Raw genomic sequence first — 21868 nt, forward strand, 5'->3', positions numbered from 1 at the left:
GTCTCACTGTGTCTCCCAGGCTGGAGTGCAGTGGCGTGATCTCGGCTCACTGCAAGCTCCGCCTCCCGGGTTCATGCCATTCTCCCGCCTCAGCCTCCTGAGTAGCTGAGACTACAGGCGCCCGCCACCACGCCCGGCTAGTTTTTTGTATTTTTAGTAGAGACGGGGTTTCACCGTGTTAGCCAGGATAGTCTCGATCTCCTGACCTCGTGATCCACCCGCCTCGGCCTCCCAAAGTGCTGGGATTACAGGCTTGAGCCACCGCGCCCGGCCGTGCAGGTTTCTTACATGCACTTATTGCATGCATAGGGGTGAAGTTTGGGCTTTTTTTAGTGTACGCATCGCCCAAATAGTGAACATCATACCCAATAGGTAGTTTTTCAACCCCCACCCTCCTCCCACCTTCTCACCTTTCATAGTCTCCGATGTCTTTTATTCCGCTCTGTATGTCCATGTATACCCATTATTTAGCTCCCACTTATAAGTGAGAATATGCCATATTTGACTTTGTTTCTTGAGTTATTTCACTGAGGATAATGGCCTCTGGTTCCATCCATGTTGCTGGAAAACACATGATTTCATTCTTTTTTATGGCTGAGTAGTATTCCACTGTGTGTGTGTTTGTGTGTGTGTGTGTGTGTGTGTGTTGGGAGATGATCATGATGTCCATTGCTGTGTGATAGCTTGGAATTTAATTTATTAAAGTCAAGTTGGAGTTTATAAACTGCATTTTATCACTCACTACATTCGCTACATTTTCTTTATCCAATCCTCCATTGATGGACACATCGATTTGGTTGATTTTTATATAGTGAAATGTTCAATTCTAGGTCATGAAAATTCAAAGAGATTTTTCAAGCTGTTTCCCCTAATCTAAGAAATGTAACTCTAGGCCGGGCGCGGTGGCTCAAGCCTGTAATCCCAGCACTTTGGGAGGCCGAGACGGGCGGATCATGAGGTCAGGAGATCGAGACCATCCTGGCTAACACGGTGAAACCCTGTCTCTACTAAAAAAAATACAAAAAACTAGCCGGGCGAGGTGGCGGGCGCCTGTAGTCCCAGCTACTCGGGAGGCTGAGGCAGGAGAATGGCGTGAACCCAGGAGGCGGAGCTTGCAGTGAGCTGAGATCCGGCCACTGCACTCCAGCCTGGGCAACAGAGCGAGACTCCGTCTCAAAAAAAACCAAAAAAACAGAAATGTAACTCTAGTGGTTCATAGAGGAACAGTTTTTCTACCAGTATGACAGGACAGCCAAACACAATGAACTTGTGATTGCACAAGAAACTTTTGTTGATGGAAGAACAGGTATTCAGATTTCTACAAGACCTGGGGACTGAGTAGATGGCAACTGGAATCTGTATTGAGCTTCCAGTGCTGAGCTGCCCAGAGTTCCATGGAATGACATATTTTAGTGAAGAAGAGCCTGATCACGTTTCAAAAATAGGGAATTTTTAAATGAATGAAAAAAATACGAAACATATTTTCATCAACTTAATCCATTTCACACTTTCAGAAGAGATCCACAGCTTTTAATGAGTATGAATTATGCTTTCAGTTTTTGTGGCAGCTTTTAAAGAACAAATCTTGGGATATGTCTGAATTACCCAGCCAAAATTGTGGCTTGTTTTCAAGAGAAGCAGATTGAGATAGAAGTAAACTATGCTAGACAGCATGACACTGCTTTAAATTTTGGAAACATATATATGGATCCCAGAGCAATCCTGAAATTTTTGCTCTGTAACCTATGTTTGAGTTTACACAGCTCTGTGAATGAACTTTTTCTTCATAAAATTGCTAAATAAAGCTAAAAGCTATTTTCAGTGAAGCAAATCTGAATTAAAATGAGGTTGGCATTTCATGAAGTACTACTATATGCATTTTTGAATGAATAAAGTTGGTAAGATATATTCTGTTACTTTTGAATTACATTTTTTAAAACTTTTTTTTTTTTTTTTTGAGACAGTGTCTCTCTCTGTTGCCCAGGCTGGAGTGCAGGGGTGTGATTTTGGCTCACTGCAACCTCTGCCTCCCGGGTTCAAGCGATTTTCCTGCTTCAGCCTCCTGAGTAGCTAGGACTACAGGTGCCCACCACCACACCTGGCTAAATTTTTGTATTTTTAGTAGAGATGGGGTTTTGCCATGTTAGCCAGGCTGGTTTCAAGCTCCTGACCTCATGATCTACCCTCCTCGGCCTCCCAAAGTGCTGGGACTACACGCATAAGCCACAGCGCCCCGCAAAACCCTATTTTAAAATAGGAACCAAGTTACAACTCACTGTTGTTAAAACCAAAAGTCAAAATTTATGCACAAGTATGACTTTACTATCTTAATGGCATTTAAAATTTTATTTTATATATATTGAACATTTAATGTGTTTGCTGATTATACAAATTATAGAGGTTTATTTTTATATTAGAAGATACAGAAAACTACAATGCAATAAAATATCAATCTTAACGAACTTTATTGAGGTGTATCATTTAACAAGTATGTCTTGAACCCTTACTGAGTTTCAGCCACTGGGCTGAGTGATGGGTTTTTTGTTTTGTTTTGAGACAGAGTCTTGCTCTGTCGCCTAGGCTGGCGTGCAGTGGTGCCATCTCAGCTCACTGCAACCTCTGCCTCCTAGGTTCAAGCGATTCTCCTGCCTCAGCCTCCTGAGTAGCTGAGATTATAGGCGCCCGCCACAATGCCCAGCTAATTTTTGTATTTTTAGTAGAGACAGGGTTTCCCCATGTTGGCCAGGCAGGTCTTGAGCCCCTGACTTCATATGATCCACTCGCCTTGGCCTCCCAAAGTGCTGGGATCACAGGCGTGAGCCACGACACCCGGCCCACTGATGGAGTTATAAAGGTGAAGAACTAGTCTAGCGCAGAATGCAGAGTAAACAGACGAATACAATGTGATTGAGCTGTATTGTTAAATACAAGAAAGGACTATCAGGAAGACTTTTTGGAAAAAGTGTCTACACTGAGACCATAAGAATTAGTAGGAATCAGTCAAATAAATGTGGGAGGAGGAGAAAGGGATTATTCCAGGTAAAGAAAACAAGTCCAGGGCTTGAGAGGTAAAAGGTGGCTTGGTGTGGTGGAAAAGGTGAAAGAAATTTGCGACTGGAGAGCAAGAAATATGGTCGAGAGGGACTAAAAAAAAAAAGTAGGGAGAGCCCAGATGCCGAAGGGTCTAAAAAGCCTCAGTAAGGTTTTGGAGCTTTGCCCTGAAGGCAATAGAATGCCTTTGAATTGTCTGAAGCAGGTGGTAACTTGATCAGGTCTACTTTTTGCAAAGTGGAGAATGCTTTGGAAGGAAGCAAGTGTGCACGCAGCGGGACCCGTTAGACTAATGTATAAATCCTGCCTGGAGGTCATCACTGGACAGGGGAGGTGGGGGAGGCGGTGAAGATAAATAAAAGGGGATGAATTTGAAATATCCTGTTTTAAAAGGAGGTAGAATCCACAGAACTTGGCAATGGATTGGATGTGACAAGTGAGAGGAATCAGTGATGACTGCCAGGTTTCCGACCTGAACGAGTGGATGGATGAAGGGAAGCCGAGTTTTGGAGGGAAAGAGAAACATAATACCAACATTTAAAACATAGTAAGACTAAGAGGCTGAAGGAAAGGGTAGAACCTTCAATCTGAGCCGAGCAAGGCCGACAGCGCTGGGCAGCCTCCCACGCCTTTTCCTCCGCGAGGCCCACGCAACCGGCCAACTAAACCGAAGAACCACGTGAGGGAGACCCCACTGGGCACCGGGCGCGAGCCCTGCGCATGCCCGTTGGGTCCCGGAGGCCGAGTCTGCGCAGTTGGGGGAATTCAGGCCCATACGCTCCCCGCCTTTGCGTCGCCCCGAACATCGAGGCGCGGTCATGTGCTACCTTTTGCACGTATCCGGTCGTCCCTCTGTCCGCCCGGGACGCCTAGCCCCACCCATCGTTCCCGCCCCTTCCGTGTTTTGGTGCGCACGGGTTCCGCCAGACACTACTACCATTGGCTGTCAGTCGGATCCGAGAACGACGATTGGCTTTCCTTGACCGTCCCTCAAGCACCTCCCCGGAGATGGTCTGAGGTGGGAGAAGAGCTGAAGAGACCCGGAGCCGACGGATGGTAAGCTCGGGTATGTGATCTGCAGAGGCTGCAGGAGGCCGGGCTCATCCCGAGCCGCTTCGGCGAGTCTTCTTGCCGCTTGGCCACGCTGGTCTGCCCTGGTCCGGTCCCCTCACCCCGACTTGAACCTCCCTGCTTTCTAGTCAAGGGGCTTCGCTGCGGCTGAGAGTCGGTCGCTGCCACGCCTTGGGGGGAAGGATTCCGGGAAGCCTGCGAGACTGCGAGTGGAGAGGTTTTGTCCAACGGGACGGTCTCCTTCCTTCTGTCTAAATTCTACTTGTCCTTCGAGGCGTGGTGCGGGCCCCATCGCTTAGGGGAGCCTTGCTTTTCGCCTGACCGCGGAGGTTTCTTTCTGTCCTGGTCTCCCTCATCGGGTACTTTGTTTTGGTCGTTGTCTTCACATATCAGTCTTATGTCTTTGGCCAAATTATGAGTTCTTAGGCGTTTAGGACCCTCTTTTTCTTGAATACCACAGTTCATTCATTGTCTTGCATTACAATATATGCTCTCTTAAGTGTTAAGAAGGTGGAGTGATAATCATGCCCCTGTCTCCTCAGAGTAGAAACAAGCGACACAGAAAGAGAAATTAAAGAAGCCAGGAGCACAGTCAGAGAGAGTCAGGGAGTTTTGCCCAGGTTTCAGATCATTCTGTATCTCCAGCTAGCTTGCCTCCTTGGTCTTACCCAGTAGTCTAACAGCAGGTATATGTTTAGAATATTTGTGCTCGGCACAGTATAGGGACACAGGCAGGTATGATATGGTTTCTGCTCAGAAGCTTCTTATAGTCCAATTGGGTAAACGATACTAGAACATATAAAACGACCGTGGCAACATAAAAATAGGGTTGAGGTTATATGGTGTCAGCTGTGCCAGCCATAGAACTAAGGAGCAAAAGTAGATCCAGGGATGGGGTAGTTTAGGAATGCTTCCCGGAATGTGATTACCTCCTGATATTTATTGAGTACCTGGGGTGTACAAAGCTCTGTGCTGAATCTGGGAACGAGAAATGAATAAGTGATGGCTACTATCCTGAGAAACTCCTAGTCTAGGGGAAACAAGTTTCATTGCAGTGATAGCAAAGATGTGGATGGATGCTGTGGGCAGGAGATGGGATATGCCAGCTGTACCTGGATGAATTGGGAAAGGGGTCATCAAAGAGAGGGCTTTTGGGTTTGAAGGGCAAATAGAAGTTGCATAGGCAGGCCTATCGCGGTGGCTCACACCTGTAATCACAGCACTTTGGGAGGCCGAGGCGGGTGGATCACTTGAGGTCAGGAGTTTGAGACCAGCCTGGCCAACATGGCAAGACCCTATTTCTACTAATACTACAAAAATTAGCCGGGCGTGTTGGTGCGTGCTTATAGTCGCAGCTATAATACGTCGGAGGTTAAGTCACAAGAATCGCTTGAACCTGGGAGGCGGAGGTTGCAGTGAGCCAAGATCACACCACTGCGCTCTAGCCTGGGCAACAGAGCAAGACTCCGTCTCCAAAAAAAAAAAAAAAGAACTTGCATTGGCATAGAGTTTTAGGAGAATGTAGGGTATTCAGAGACAAAGATGATGGAATCAGAGGAAAAAGGAATGAAGTATGGCTGAGGAAGCCAGAGAACAGCATCGTGTGGGGGAAAGAGCATGATCTCTGGATTGGAATGAGGGTGCTCTTACATCAGATGAAGTGTAGAGAGGGCTCACCACAGGGCTGACACACCGTAGCCTCTCAGTAGATGTTCGTTTCCCTACCTAGACCTGGAGAAGTAAAAATGAGACCACTTTGAGAAGAGCCTTGCATTTCATACTGTAATAGAGAGTCAGAGGAGGTGTGGGATTTTATGACTTTTGGAAGCTGTTTTTCTACTTTTCTTACCCCAACATTATAAAAGCAGTCAATGTTCAATATTTCTTTCTTCTTCTTCTTCTTTTTTTTTTTTTTTTGACAGGGTCTGGCTCTGCCGCCTAGGATGGAGTACAATGGTTTGATCTTGGCTCTTTTGCAACCTCTGCCTCCTGGGCTCAAGCCATCCTCCCACCTCAACCTCCCAAGTAGCTGAGACTACAGGTGCATGCTACCACATCGGCTGTTTTTATTGTCGTTGTTTTTTGAGATGGAATCTTGCTTTGTCGCTAGGCTGGAGTACAATGGTGCGATCTCGGCTCACTGCAACCTCCGCCTCCTGGGTTCAAGCGATTCCCCTGCCTCAGCCTCCCTGGTAGTTGGGACTACAGGCGTATGCCACCACACCCAGCTACTTTTTTGTATTTGGCCAGAATGGCCTCGATCTCCTAACCTTATGATCCGCCCACCTCGGCCTCCCAAAGTGCTGGGATTACAGGCATGAGCCACTGTGCCTGGCTGATTTTTGTATTTTTAGTAGAGACGGAGTTTCACCATGTTGCCCAGGCTGGTCACAAACTCCTGAGCTCAAGCCATTTGCTCACCTCGGCCTGCCAAAGTGCTAAGATTGTGAGCCACTGCACTCGGCCCAGCAGTCAGCATTTGTAATAGGGATTCACTGTTAGTCTGTGAGCAGCTCAGCAGCCCCACATACACCCCAGAGTGTTAAGGATGACTGGATTCTTCTCTGGGGAGGAGAAAAGGCTATGTAGGTATAGTGGGTATAGTAGGTTCAGAAAAGCCTGTATTGGAGGCATGAAGGATCTTCTGTTTTTTTGTATTTTCTGTTTTTTTCCTTTTAGTATTCAGTAAAGGCCTTTTTCAGAGTCCCCACCTGTCTCAGGTAGGCCAGAGAGAGCAACATGGTGGGGTCAGCAAGAATCAGTGAGAATTCCTGAGGAGAAGGTGACACTCAGGAGACAGAGCCAAGGCCAGCTAGTGTCCTCTGTCTACCAGAAAGTTTACTTGCAATGTCACCCTCTGTTCTGTATTTTGTTTATTCTTTATTGTTACTCAAAGTATGCTTTTGGAACTGCTTGTATCACAACTGGGGTGCTGAGTAAAAAGGGCACATTTCTAGGCTTAACCTCTGCCTTCCTGAATCTGAACTTCTCAGGCAGGCACTGGATTAACTCTACATTCATGTGCAGATCTAAAATTAAGAACCAGCCGGGCACGGTGGCTCACATCTGTAATCCCAGCACTCTGGGAGGCTGAGGTGGGTGGATCACCAGAGGTCAGGAGTTCGAGACCAGCCTGGCCATCATGGTGAAACTCTGTCTCTACTAAAAATACAAAACTTAGCCAGGCGTGGTGACACACCTGTAATCCCAGCTACTCAGGAGGCTGAGGCAGGAGAATCGCTTGAACCCTGGAGGTGGAGGTTGCAGTGGGTGGAGGTTACAGTGAGCTGAGGTTGCGCCACCGCATTCCAGCCTGGGCGACAGAGCAAGACTCTGTCTCAAACAATAAAAATATAATAAAATTGACAGCATTTAGGGGTGTGGGTGTGTGTGTGTGTGTGTGTGTGTGTGTGTGTGTTTGAGACAGTCTCACTCTGTCACCCAGGCTGGAGTACAGTGGAATACAGTGGCACGATCTTGGCTCATTGCAGCTTCTGCCTCCCAAGTTCAAGCGATTTCCTGCCTCAGCCTCCTGAGTAGCTTGTGCCATCATGCCACCATGCCTGGCTAATTTTTGTATTTTTAGTAGAGACAGGGTTTCACCATGTTGGCCAGGCTGGTCTCGAAATCCTAACCTCAGATGATCCACCTGCCTTGGCCTCCCAGAGTGCTGGGATTACAGGTGTGTACCACTGCGCCTGGCCAAGAACCTTCAGTTCTGTGTTTATCTTTCTTCAATAAATATTTATTACAGACCGGGTGCAGTGACTCATGCCTGTAACTCCAACACTTTGGGAGGCTGAGGCAGATGGATTGCTTGAGTCCAGGAATTCGAGACCAGCCTGGGCAACATGGGAAAAACAAAATAAACATTAGACAGATATGGTGGCGCATGCCTGTGGTCCCAGTTACTTGGGAGGCTGAGGTGGGAGGATCTCCTGACCGTAGGGAGGTCGAAGCTTCAGTGAGCTGTGATTTTGTGCCGCTGTACTCAGCCTGGGTGACAGAGGGAGACTCTGTCTCAAGAAAAAAAAAAATATTTGTTACATGCCTAAGCATGTCTAGCAGCGTATAGACACCCAAGGTGCAGTATAAACTACATAGATAACGACTGTTTATGTTCAAATGGAATCTACATTTTAACAAGGTATTAGCAGAGTGGTGGAGTAAACCATTGGATAGGTTAGGTAAAGGCAGATTGGATGGCACTTTGAAAGTCTGGCAGGGGACTTATGATTCAGTAAGAAATAAGGAGCTTCTGGGCTCATCTGCAGGCTATATGTAGTAGAACCATATATGGACTAGAGTCAGCTCAACATGACCCTACCATTACCACTAGTGTGTGGCTATGAGCAAGACAGTTGACCTCTGGAACTTCAGGTGTTTATCTATAAATGAGGTTAAAAATAGCACCTACCAGCTGAGCGTGGTGGCTCACGCCTATAATCCCAGCACTTTGGGAGGCCAAGGCGGGTGGATCACCTGAGGTCAGGAGTTTGGGATTAGCCTGACCAACATGGGGAAACCCTCTCTCTACTAAAAATTTAAAAATTAGCCAGGCATGGTGGCAGGCACCTGTAATCCCAGCTACTCGAGAGGCTGAGGCAGGAGAATCGCTTGAACCCGGGAGGCAGAGGTTGCAGTGAGCTGAAATCTAGCCATTGCACTCCAGTCTGGGAGACAAGTGAAACTCAATCTCAAAAAAAAAAAAAAAAAGCACCTACCCCAAAGGGTGGTGTTGGTAATTAAATGACATAATGCAAATAAAATGCTTACTAGGGTGCTTGACATATAATAAGTGTGAAATTAAAAACAAAAAGATTTATTATCTTCATTTTGCCGATGAGAGTATTCAGAAGTTACGAGTTAAGTTCTTGACAAAGGTCATACAGCTAGTAGGTGGTGAACAATGGAGCCAGGATTTGAACGCTGATCTTTCTCAAAAGCCATCTGTTTGAACCTGAGCATTGTTCTTCCTCACATAGGAATAATTCCTTCTTGGTGGGTTGCTCTGAAGCTTCATGAGAAAATGTCGTTAAAGCGTTTAGCTCAGTGCCTGGCACACACTCAGTAGTGTTAGTTTTTGTTTTCCCTTTCCACAAACACCAGACATCCTCCAGGGATTTAAGGAATTACTCCATCCTTACTGTAAAAGTGCAGGGTTTCTCATGGGTCACTGGAACAACACGTGCTGATTCTAGGCAGGCTGCCTGCCCAGGTTTTTGCCCCCAGCAGCACCTGGGTGGAATTCTTGCAGCTGTGGATTTCTTCCTCTTCCTCTAGGGTGAAGGCCATGCCGCCTCCTGGGAAAGTTCCTCGGAAGGAGAATCTGTGGCTCCAGTGTGAGTGGGGGTCCTGCTCCTTTGTGTGCTCAGCCATGGAAAAGTTCTTCGAGCATGTCACTCAGCACCTGCAGCAGCACCTGCACGGCCCTGGGGAGGAGGAGGAAGAGGAAGAGGAGGATGACCCACTTGGTAAGACAACAGGACACAGGAAGGGGAGGAGCTCAAAGAAAGGTGGAAAATCTGACTTTCTTTTCCTTAGAGGAAGAAGGCGGCCTGAGAGAATGGTGATTTATTTTCCTAATTGTGTTTTTGTTGTATATAAAAACATTGTAAACTCATTTATAGAAAACTCAGTCAACAAGGATATAAGGAATAAATCTGCCATCCTGCCATCAAAAAGTAATTGCTGACAGTACTTTAGTGAACATTATTTTTGACATCTCTGCATGTGTTTACATATATTTAAATACAGATGAATAGGCTTTTTTTTTAAAGATAATTCTGTACAAGTTGTTGGCAACCTGTTTTTTTTTCCTTTTTTTTTTTCTTTTTTTTACTCTGCTAGTATTCCCAATTTTTTTTCTTTTACTGCAACCAGTCAGAAATGCATCTTATTTTTTAGAGACAGGGCTTCTTCATGTTGTCACCCAGGCTGGAGTCCAGTGTCATGATCATAGCTCATTGCAGCCTTCAACACTCAAGGGATCCTCCTGCCTCAGCATGCCGGGTATCTAGGACTGCGGGCATGTACCACCACCACACGCCAATTTTTTTTTTTTTTTAAATTTTTATTATTTTTAGAGACAGGATCTTGCTTATGTTGCCCACGGATCTCAGACTCCTGGCCTCGAGCAATCCTACCTCAGCCTCCTGAGTAGCTGGGACTATTGGCGTGTGCCACCAAGTCCAACCCTACTCCCACCTCCCAATTTTTTTTTTTTTTTTTGCTTTGAGACGGAGTTTTGCTCTGTTGCCAGGTTGGAGTGCAGTGGTTCAATCTCGGCTCATTGCAACCTCCGCCTCCCAGGTTCAAGCGATTCTCTTGCCTCAGCCTCTCGAGTAGCTGGGACTACAGGCGTGCGCCACCATGCCCAGCTAATTTTTGTACTTTTAGTAGAGATGGGGTTTCACCTTGTTGGCCAGGATGGTCTCGATTTCTTGATATCGTGATCCGCCTGCCTCGGCCTCCCAAAGTGCTGGGATTACAGGCGTGAGCCACCGTGCCCAGCCCTATCTCACACTTTTTAACCTTTCTCTGACTTATGTTTTAGGTATGCCTTTTATCAATAGCAAATAACTGGGATTTTAATAAAATCCAATCTGAAAACAATAACAATAGTGAACTCTTCTATAGTACCTACTGTGTATCAAGTATTGCTGGGTACTTTTTTTTTTTTTTTGAGACAGAGCCTCGCTCTTGTCGCCCAGGCTGGAGTGCAGTGGTGCGATCTCAGCTCACTGCAACCTCCACCTCCCGGGATCAAGCAATTCTGTTGCCTCAGCCTCTTCTTGCCATGATTACAGGTGCCCGCCACCACACCTGGCCAAGTTTTGTACTTTGAGTAGAGACGGGGTTTCATCATATTGGCCAGGCTGGTCTCGAACTTCTGACCTCGGGTGATCCACCTGCCTCAGCCTCCCAAAGTGCTGGGATTACAGATGTGAGCCACCTCGCCCGGCCAGTACTTTTTTAAACCAACATTAAAGCACTGTTTCCCACAGAGCCTATGAGGTAGGCACTATTATTATTTATTATTATTATTATTTTTTTTTTGAGACGGAGTCTTGCTCTGTCTCCCAGGCTGGAGTGCAGTGACTGGATCTCGGCTCACTGCAAGCTCCGCCTCCCGGATTTACACCATTCTCCTGCCTCAGCCTCCTGAGTAGCTGGGACTACAGGCGCCCGCCACCTCGCCCGGCTAGTTTTTTGTATTTTTTAGTAGAGACGGAGTTTCACCGTGTTAGCCAGGATGGTCTCGATCTCCTGAGCTCGTGATCCACCCGTCTCGGCCTCCCAAAGTGCTGGGATTACAGGCTTGAGCCACCGTGCCCAGCCCTATTATTATTTTTTAGATGGAGTCTTGCTGTGTCACCAGGCTGCAGTACGGTGGTGCGATCTCGGCTCACTGCAACCTCTGCCTCCTGAGTTCAAGCGATTCTCCTGCCCTGGCCTCCCAAGTAGCTGGGATTACAGGCGCGTGCCACCACACCCGTCTAATTTTTTTTTGTATTTTTAGTAGAGACGGGGTTTCACCATGTTAGCCAGGATGCCCTGTTGGCCAGGCTGGTCTTGAACTCCTGACCTCAGGTGATCTACCCGCCTCGGCCTCCCAAAGTGCTGGGATTATAGACGTGAGCCACCACGCCTGGCCAGTACTTTTTTAAACCTACATTAAAGCACTATTTCCCAAAGAGCCTATGAGATAGGCACTATTATTATTTATTATTTATTATTATTTTTAGACTGAGTCTTGCTCTGTCGCCAGGCTGGAGTGTGGTAGTGTGATCTCGGCTCACTGCAACCTCCCCCTCCCGGGTTCTAGCAATTCTCCTGCCTCAGCCTCCCTAGTAACTGGGATTACAAGTGCATGCCACCATACCCAGCTAATTTTTTTTGTATTTTTAGTAGAGACAGGGTTTCGCTGTGTTAGCCAGGATGGGATAGGTACTATTATTATGTCTATTTTACAAATAAGGAAATGGAGGCACAGAGGAATAAAATAATTTGTCCAAAGTCGTGGTACTAATAAGTGGCAGGATTTAAAAGAAAAAGGAAAAAAACCTTTTTTTTTTTTTGGAGATGGAGTCTTACTCTGTCACCCAGGCTGGAGTACAGTGGTGCAATCTTGGCTAATTGTAACCTCCATCTCCTGGGTTGAAGTGATTCTCTTGCCTCAGCCTCCCGAGTAGCTGAGATTACAGGTGCCCGCCACCATGCCCGGTTAATTTTTGTGTTTTTAGTAGAGACGGGGTTTCACCATATTGGCCAGGCTGGTCTCAAACCCCTGACCTTGTGATCCGCCCGCCTCGGCCTCCCAAAGTGTTGGGATTACAGGTATGAGCCACTGTACCTGGCCAAAACGACTTTTTTTTAGAGACAGAGTCTTGCTGTGTTACCCAGGTTGATCTTAAACTCTTGGCCTCAAGTGATCCTCCTGCCTCAGCAGGCTGAGCAGCTGGGACTATAAGCATAGACCATTGCATCTGGCAGGAATACATTTTTCTTTTCTTTTTTTCTTTTGCGGGAGTGCAGTGGCTCATCTCCGCTCACTGCAAGCTCCACCTCCTGGGTTCACACCATTCTCCTGCCTCAGCCTCCCTAGTAGCTGGGACTACAGGTGCCTACCACCACACCGCCTAATTTTTTTATTTTATTTTTTAGTAGAGATGGGGTTTGACTCTGTTAGCCAGGATGTTCTTGTCCTGACCTCGTGATGTGCCTGCCTTGACCTCCCAAAGTGCTGGGATTGCAGGCGTGAGCCACCGTGCCCGGCGTTTTATTTTTTTATTTTTTTTTGAGACAGAGTCTTGCTCTGTTTCCTAGGCTGGAGTGCAGTGGCTGGATCTCAGCTCACTGCAAGCTCCGCCTCTCGAGTTTACGCCATTCTCCTGCCTCAGCCTCCTGAGTAGCTGGGACTACAGGCGCCCGCCACCTTGCCCGGCTAGTTTTTTGTATTTTTTAGTAGAGATGGGGTTTCACCGTGTTAGCCAGGATGGTCTTGATCTCCTGACCTCCTGATCTGCCCGTCTCGGCCTCCCAAAGTGCTGGGATTACAGGCTTGAGCCTCCGCGCCCAGCCTGTTTTATTTTTTAAATATGTTTTTATTTTGCCTGTGACTCAGTCCTCAGGAGGTTCTGAGAACATGTATCGAAGGAATACATTTTGTATCACAACCTTGTACACCAAAGTTAAAGAAAAAAAACGTTGAAATAATACTTTTTTTACTGAATGCTTTCTGCAGTGTTCTATCCTATTCTCTTTTATTTAAAAAGAAAATGTGGCTTTTTTTTTTCTTTCTTTTTTTTTTTTTTTTCCCCTGAGACAGAATTTCCCTCTTGTTGCCCAGGCTGGAGTGCAGTGGCGCGATCTCGGCTCACTGCAATCTCTGCTCACTGCAATCTCTGCCTCCCAGGTTCAAGTTATTCTCCTCCCTCAGCCTCCCGAGTAGCTGGGATTACAGGCATGCGCCACCATGCCCGGATAATTTTGTATTTTTAGTAGAGACAGGGTATCTCCATGTTGGTCAGGCTGATCTCAAACTCCTGAACTCAGGTGATCCGCCCACCTCAGCCTCCCAACGTGCTGGGATTACAGTCATGAGCCACAGCACCCAGCCCAAAAATGTGGTTTATAGTTCATTGAACTGATTTCATCACCCACTAGTGGGTCACAACACAGTCTGAAAAACTGTATTCTACAGGAAATATGGAGGCAGCTCTCCTTCTCCCACCCCAAATTCTGTTTTAAGTCTGGTGACTGTGAACCATAACTGATAGTTTCAAAATTCAAGTCATATTTATACAAAAGAAAAATTGGGGCATGATTATATTTTCTAAAGTATCTGTGTTTCAAAACAAGTTAACTTCCATAAAGCACTGAAAATACAGTATTTAGAGATGCTAGAGAGATAGGAAATGGATTGGAAGAGTTGATGGGGCCTTCTTGGAGAAGGCAGATTTTAAGCAAAACATGAGGGGAAGGAGGACTGGTGGTTTTACAAGAAGTGGGAGGTGTCTGAGATCGAGAGGCAGCATCTTCATCAGGAACTGCAGAAACACATGTCAGAGGTCTTGCATGCCGGCCATTTCTGCTGTCTGTTTCTGGCATAGGCCTTGCACACACACTCACCTCTGCCTAGACCACACTTAACCTATTTACAGATACTCATCCATCGTCCTTCAGAGTTCAACATGGGGACGCTACTCAGAACACCATGTCTACATCAAATTATCTCTGTTTAATACTTTTATAGCACCACGTATATCCCCACTTTGTAACACTCATCACTGGTTGCAATTTTATATTTATAGATCTGATTATTTGATGAATATGCTTTCTCCCTGACTGAAAGCTATGTGAGGGCAAGGAGTGGGACACTTTTTACTTGTTATAGTCCCTCTACCTGGCACACAATTTATGTTCATTAAATACTGGTGTTTGCTAAATGAACTCCTGGTAATTGGATTAGAGTCCAGCCTCCTCACTCTCTGTTTAGTGCTGCAGGGGGAAGGTGACCTGAGCCTTGGAAAGTGTCCGACTCTTCCTTTTAAACCCCTTTCTACAGAGGAAGAATTCTCCTGCTTGTGGCAGGAATGTGGCTTTTGTTCTCTGGACAATTCTGCTGACCTCATCCGCCATGTCTACTTCCACTGCTACCACACCAAGCTGAAACAGTGGGGGCTGCAGGCCTTGCAAAGCCAGGCTGACCTCGGCCCCTGCATCCTGGACTTCCAGAGCCGGAACGTCATCCCTGATATCCCTGACCACTTCCTGTGTCTGTGGGAGCACTGTGAGGTCAGCAGGCAGTGCCAGTAATTGGGGTGGAAGGAAGCTGGGGGTCTTAACTCTGAAGCCTTGTCCCTTTCAGGGATGCCTTCTATTTCTAAGATTCCTGCTAGTATCTCTCCTCCATTTCTTTTGCTCTCTTTAAAATTTATTTATTTTTTACACACAGGCTCTTGGTCTGAAACCCAGGCTAGAGTACAGTGGTGCAATCACAGCTCACTGTTACCTTTAACTCCTGGGCTCAAGCAATACTCCCACCTCAGCCTCCCAAGTAGCTAGGACTACAGGCATGTGCCACCATGCCCTGCTAACTTCCAAATTTTTTGTAGAGACAAGGTCTGGGTATGTTGCCCAGGCTGGTCTCGAACTCTTGGCCTCAAGTGATTCTCCTGCCTCAGCCTCTCAAAGTGCTGGGATTATGGGGTTGAGCCACCACCGCACCTGGCCACTCGTCCATTTCTGTGTAGTGCCTTTCTTCAAACTTTCCCATCCCCATCAAGTTAATTTGGGAGAGAGCCAATAATTCTTTGGGCACATAGGGGTGAGTCCCTCTACCCACCCTCAGTCCTCACCCCAAGTTGCCCTGGCACAGAGTTCCTTCGACAATCCTGAGTGGTTTTATCGGCATGTGGAAGCACACAGTCTGTGCTGTGAATATGAAGCAGTCGGCAAGGACAACCCTGTGGTGCTGTGTGGCTGGAAAGGTAGGGCTACTCCTTAACTTCTGGTCTCTGGAAGAAACCCTGGGGTTGCTGAAGAGCTAGGACAGAAAGGGATAGGGGTCCTACAGGGGCAAGGTTGGCTGCTGGCTGGAGGGACTCAGGGGTACCAGATCCGAGGCAAAACGGGTTTTGTGGCTGGAGACTGACAGGGCTTCCTTCCTAGGCTGTACCTGCACCTTCAAGGACCGCAGTAAACTCCGGGAGCACCTCCGCAGCCATACCCAGGAGAAAGTGGTAGCCTGCCCCACCTGTGGGGGCATGTTTGCCAACAATACCAAGTTCTTAGATCACATCCGTCGCCAGACCTCATTGGATCGTAAGTAGTCAGAGGAAGTGGGGTAGATGCAGGCTGTCCTGCTTGCAATGGGTTAGGGGCATGTTTCTAGCGGGGGTGGCTGCTGAAGAGACCTGCCTCTTGGCTCCCTCTTCTTTTTGGGCTCAGGCACCTCCCATAGTCTCTTTGCTGATTCAGATTCGTAGACATTGTTATTCAGTACTTACTGTGTGTATTACCAGTTACTCAGGGAATCCTCACAACAGCCCCATGAGGTAGGCTTCTTATCCCCCTTTTTGCAGATGAGGAAACTGAGGCTCAGAGAGGTTAAATCACTTACCTGAGATCACACAGCTAGTAAGTGGTGAAGCTGGAATTCTAACTCAGGTTCTCCAAGTCCCATGCTCTTTCCATGATACTGTGTCCATTCATAGCTCCCTAAGCTCTCCTTTTCTCCTTGGGTGGTTCCCTTCTGCCTGGGATGGTTCCCGTCTCCTTTCTGTGCCTGTCCACTATCCCCTACAGCCCTCCTTTCTTCTGCCTGCCCCACCCCAGAGCAGCACTTCCAGTGTTCTCACTGTTCCAAGAGATTTGCCACAGAGCGGCTGTTGCGGGACCACATGCGCAACCATGGTGAGTGGCCTGCGGCCCCCAGCCTCCTTGCTGCCCTCCAAGCTTCCACAAGTTCTCACATCACAGCCTCCTCTCTGCTTCTCTCAGTGAATCACTATAAGTGCCCTCTGTGTGACATGACCTGCCCGCTGCCTTCTTCCCTCCGCAACCACATGCGCTTTCGTCACAGTGAGGACCGGCCCTTTAAATGTGACTGTTGTGACTATAGGTAAGGGGGACCAGGGACCAGAAAACAGCTCGTGTTCCTGTGTTCCCCATGTCCTCCAATCCCTCCTGATTTCTCATGGCAGCTGCAAGAATCTTATTGACCTCCAGAAGCACCTGGATACCCACAGTGAGGAGCCAGCCTACAGGTGTGATTTTGAGAACTGCACCTTCACTGCTCGCTCCCTCTGCTCTATCAAGTCCCATTACCGCAAAGTACACGAAGTGAGTGGGGCTGGTGGTGCGAAGGGCTAGTGGAAGTATGGGGGACCCTGGGGTGAAGAACTGGTATCATTTTACCCTTCCTTCCCCATCAGGGAGACTCTGAGCCAAGGTACAAATGTCATGTGTGTGACAAATGCTTCACACGGGGCAACAACCTCACCGTGCACCTTCGCAAGAAGCACCAGTTCAAGTGGCCCTCAGGGCATCCCCGTTTTCGGTATGTCTCTCAGCCCTCCTTCCCAGATTAACACACTTGTTTTTATACCTTTTCAACAAGTTGTGAAAACCTTAATTTGATGGTGGTTTTATGTCTACCATTTCCATTTAGATGCAAAGAATCCTAAGAATAATGGTGGAGCAAAGCTTATTTTTCTATTTTTTGATTGTAAGGCATGGTGCCAAACCCAATTAATCGTGCCAAAAAGTCCTGCAGCCGGAACTAGAGCTAGAGTCTAAGGGTTCTGATCCTTAGCTCCAAGGCCTTCTCATAAATCCTTTGACACTTTCACCCTTCAACACAGTCAGTCTCTGTTTCTCTGGTTGGGTTTCTACATAAAACTTTCCATTTTGAGTAATGATCTTTCCCTCTTGCCTTTTCTTCTACATATTCCAATAAAGACCTTTTTTGTCTTCAACTCCTGTCACTTGGAATCCAGGACTTCTTCCATCCCTCATGTTTGTTCCTTACTTTGCCAGCCTCCACGCCATTTCTGTATCCCCCTGCCTGGATTTGCTGCCCTTTATGCTCCTACCTCACCAGGTACAAGGAACATGAAGATGGCTATATGCGGCTGCAGCTGGTTCGCTACGAGAGTGTAGAGCTGACACAGCAACTGCTGCGGCAACCACAGGAGGGATCGGGCCTGGGAACGTCGCTGAACGAGAGCAGCCTGCAGGGCATTATTCTGGAAACAGTGCCAGGGGAGCCAGGACGTAAGGAAGAGGAAGAGGAGGGCAAGGTTGGCGATGGGACAGCCCTCTCAGCCTCTCAGGACAACCCCAGTTCTGTCATCCATGTGGTGAATCAGACCAATGCCCAAGGCCAGCAAGAGATTGTCTACTATGTGCTGTCTGAAGCCCCAGGAGAGCCTCCCCCAGCCCCTGAGCCACCCTCAGGGGGCATCATGGAAAAGCTTCAAGGAATAGCTGAGGAGCCAGAGATCCAGATGGTTTGAAGGCCGCAGAGCCAGACTATTTCTTCTCCAGGTCCTGGAGTTTGAGCCAGGCAAGTGGCTGTGCCCCTAGTGGACAACCGTTGCCAATGGATGCCTTTAGGAGTGGTGCTGAGAGCAGTGTGGTCCACTCTGGTCTGGGTTTGCATCATTCTATGGACTCTAAAGACTTCCCTTTTCTGCCAGACTGCATTTTGTGGGGAGCCTGAGGACTTTGGATTCTTTGAGGGGATCCTAGATGTGTGTGTTCTTGTTAAAGAGGCTGTTATCAGGCTTAACCATAACCCTCAAGACATGCTTGACGGTGATTAAATCCTTAGCTCACATCCATTCCCATCTTTAGGGCTCCTTAGGCCCAAAGATGGCATGTGACTGGTCCCTACAAGGGTCCTTTCTTTGTCGCCAGCCAAGGCATTGAGAACCAATTAGCCATTTTCCTCTTAAGGTTTCCTCTACAACCCCAAGGACTTTCATGATTATCCTCAGGGACAGGATAGGAGGCATTGAGCGTGTTTATTAACAAATTGTTTTTGGTAATAAAAGAAATGCTTGGACTCTTACTCATTTCTTCTTACATTTGGTGGCAGTTTAATAGGTAATGAGGAGAATAGCCACCCAGGAGAGGAGCTGAATAGTTAGGCTTGTTCCCCTTCTGGTGACTCAGGTGGTTGGTTTTTTGTTGGCTTAACTGTCCTGTTGTCCTCTCCTCCTCCCCTTGGTGAAACTTCACTATTTCTTCTTAGAGTATATGCCATTTCCATGGAGGTCCCAGGTCTTTGGCTGTGAGTGGGCAATAGTGGTACTATAGAATGAACAAGAATGGGCTCACCAGGAGGATAGGACAGCTGACTGTGGCCTCACTTTGAATACTGATTAGAACCCAGTGCCTCCAGGGTAGGGGTTCTTTACCTGGGAGTGGGAAGGAAGCTGGGGGTACAGAGTGGATTGGAAAGCCTCCTAGGGAAGGGAGGCAATCAAATGGTCCAGGAACCAAACTAAAAAATGATGTGTCTGTGCATTTTCCTGGGGAAAGGATCTGTTTTTTGCTGGATTCTCAAAGAGATTGAAACCTTGCAAAATAAGAATCATTTAGTCTGGTTCAGCTACTTCTCAGCACCCTGTGTCCATTTTTATGGTCTACTGCTATACTAGAGAAGTCAAGGAAATAGTCTTGGGTGGACAGGAAGCTACCCAAAAAGGATCTCTGGGCCTTATTTTTTTTTTTAAAGACAATTCTATTACTAAAAAAACTAAGGTCGGGTGTGGTGGTTCATGCCTGTAATCCCAACACTTTGGGAGGCTGAGACGGGCGGATCACAAGGTCAAGAGATTGAGCCCATCCTGGCCAACATGGTGAAACCCTGTCTCTACTAAAAATATAAAAATTATCTGGGCATGGTGGTGTGCACCTGTAGTCCCAGCTACTTGGGAGGCTGAGGCAGGAGAATCACTTGAACCCGGGAGGCAGAGGTTGCAGTGAGCCGAGATCATGCCACTGCACTCCAGCCTGGCAACACAGCGAGACTCTATCTCAAACAGACAAAGAAAGAAAGGAAAACTGTGTGTCTATTTGTGGAAAGAAAAAAATATCTTCATTAATCCCATCAGCCATTTACTGAGTTCCTACTATAGTCCAGGCACAGGTGCTAAGGATACAAAGATGAATAAAACCCAGGACCTTCCCTGGAGGGACTTGCAATATAGAAGCAAGGAAAGACTAGGTAAGCTGAGTGATAGAAGTTTATCAGGGTACATTTAGAAGGCTCCAAATAGGAGTAGATGGTATTACCTGGGCAAGGAATCAGGAAAGGTTTCATCCAGGAAGAGACCTTCCGCCTAACCAAGACTAGATGAAGACTTTAAAGGTTCTAAACTCCAAAAAGATTGTGGTGTCCCATTTTTCATATGTAATCAGAATGAAAATATTAAGCCCTGAAACATATTTCAAGTTCAACATGATTATACTTAAAACATATACTGTGTATAGATTGACTATCAAATTCTGTTTCTAATTTTTTCCTTTATTTTTCAGTTCCCCTGTTTTGCTGGTGTTCTAAGCACTGACATGGCGTGCCCTTTGAGTAATACCACACTAGTGACTTTATCCATTCTTCCATGAGCAGTGTCTTTGGGAACAGGCCAGCATTCTATGAAAAGGGCCTTCCCTACTAGTCTCAGTCATGCCCACACCAAATCCCATTGCTCTATCTGGACCATGGAGACAGAAGAAGAGATTCTGGTCTGTTACCATGTGATTCCATTCCCTAGGAGGAGGGGTGACTTGGGATCCTGGACTCAGTATGCATGGCTTAGAAAGTACTGGACCAGAAGTGAGGGGTCATTGTTGAGTAGGCAGCCAAAGGCCTCTGGAAGGATACTAAAGGCTGTGGTGGGTGACAGTGGGCTCCTGGAGGAAGCAGGGTGATGATACTAATTTGGTTACCTTCGAGTTTCACCTAAAGTCAACCCTGGTCCCAGCATCATGGTGTCTGAAGATTAAGGAGACACCCTGTCTTAGTGTTCCTTAAAGTGAGTAGGGATAGGAGAGAAGGCAGGCGGTCCAGGAGTTGGAAGCAGATAACTTCTTTTCTCTTATTTGGGACAAGTCCACAACCACAGAGGACTTAGAATAACTGGGTGGATATAAAAAAATGTCAACTATGGCCGGGTATGGTGGCTCATGCCTGTAATCCTAGCACTTTGGGAGGCTGAGGTGGGCAGATCACTTGAGGTCAGGAGTTCGAGACCAGCCTGGCCAACATGGTGAAACCCTGTCTCTACTAAAAATATAAAAAGTAGTTGGGCATGGTGGCACATGCCTCTAGTCCCAGCTACTCGGAAGGCTGAGATAGGAGTATTGCTTGAACCTGGGAGGCAGAGGTTGGAGTGAGCCGAGATCACATCACAGTACTCCAGGCTGGGCGACAGAGCAAGACTCTGTCTCAAAACAAAACAAAACAAAACAAAAAGTGTCAACTAAAAAGGAAAATTCAAAAACAGGCCAGGTGCAGTGACTCATGTCTATAATCCCAGCACTTTGGGAGGCCAAGGTGGGTGGATGGCTTGAGCCCAGGAATTCACGACTAACCTGAGCAACATAACGAAACCCCATCTCTACAAAAAAATACAAAAATTTAGCGCAGGCGTGGTGGTGCATGCCTGTAGTCCCATCCACTCAGGAGGCTGAGGTGAGAGAATTGCCTGAGCCCAAGGAAGTCGAGGCTGCAGTAAGCTGTGATTGTGCCACTGCACCCCAGCCTGGATGACAGAACAGTGTCTGAAAAAAAAAAAAAGAAAAAGAAAAAGAAAAATGATTCTCCAAGATGAGAAGAGAGAGGAATGATGAATGGTCATGGGGAATAAATCATTACTGTAAGATTATGACCTAGTGAATTTGGACACTCAATGCATGTTAAATGAATCAATGAATTTTGCTCAAGACCAAGAATCAAATGAGGAACATATCCACTTCATGTACAGTAGCAGAGAGACTTAAGGCTGAGAGGGAAGGGTGGAGGAGATGGTGAAAGCTTCTTCATACTATGCTAAATAGCTTGGATTTCTTGGCTGGGGAGGGAATGTGGAGGACAAGTAAGTAGATGAAACTTGGAAACGAATGGGGATGTCCCTCCCCTCATGGAACTTAAGGCTAATTTCCTGAGGGAAAGAGACTAGAAGCCAAAGGGAAGAAGCCAGTGAGAGAAGATTTCAAAAATACAAGAGAA

The 21868-nt window shown here is 47.0% G+C and overlaps 1 protein-coding gene across 6 annotated transcripts; it reads left to right on the forward strand.

Annotated features, from left to right (window-relative positions):
• Positions 1 to 28: 28 nt before the first annotated feature.
• On the forward strand, positions 29 to 18703 carry HINFP (histone H4 transcription factor). 6 transcript variants are annotated; one of them, XM_028832609.2, is made up of 11 exons: positions 4076 to 4117; positions 6045 to 6163; positions 9406 to 9596; positions 14693 to 14922; positions 15506 to 15617; positions 15799 to 15951; positions 16465 to 16542; positions 16630 to 16750; positions 16833 to 16971; positions 17064 to 17188; positions 17732 to 18703. In XM_028832609.2, the coding sequence occupies exons 3-11, from the start codon at positions 9416 to 9418 to the stop codon at positions 18144 to 18146; spliced, it is 1554 nt and encodes a 517-aa protein (XP_028688442.1). In that variant the 5' UTR covers positions 4076 to 4117; positions 6045 to 6163; positions 9406 to 9415; the 3' UTR covers positions 18147 to 18703.
• Positions 18704 to 21868: the final 3165 nt, after the last annotated feature.

This window comes from Macaca mulatta, chromosome 14 (genome assembly GCF_049350105.2).
Source record: "Macaca mulatta isolate MMU2019108-1 chromosome 14, T2T-MMU8v2.0, whole genome shotgun sequence".
NCBI lineage: Eukaryota > Metazoa > Chordata > Mammalia > Primates > Cercopithecidae > Macaca > Macaca mulatta.

Bases quoted from the DNA above. Each gene is read 5' to 3' on its own strand.
- HINFP (XM_028832609.2), top strand. From the start codon at position 9,416: ATGCCGCCTCCTGGGAAAGTTCCTCGGAAGGAGAATCTGTGGCTCCAG. The intron at 15,618-15,798 runs GTAGGGCTACTC...CTTCCTTCCTAG, and splicing joins GGTGCTGTGTGGCTGGAAAG to GCTGTACCTGCACCTTCAAG. The intron at 17,189-17,731 runs GTATGTCTCTCA...CTACCTCACCAG, and splicing joins TCAGGGCATCCCCGTTTTCG to GTACAAGGAACATGAAGATG.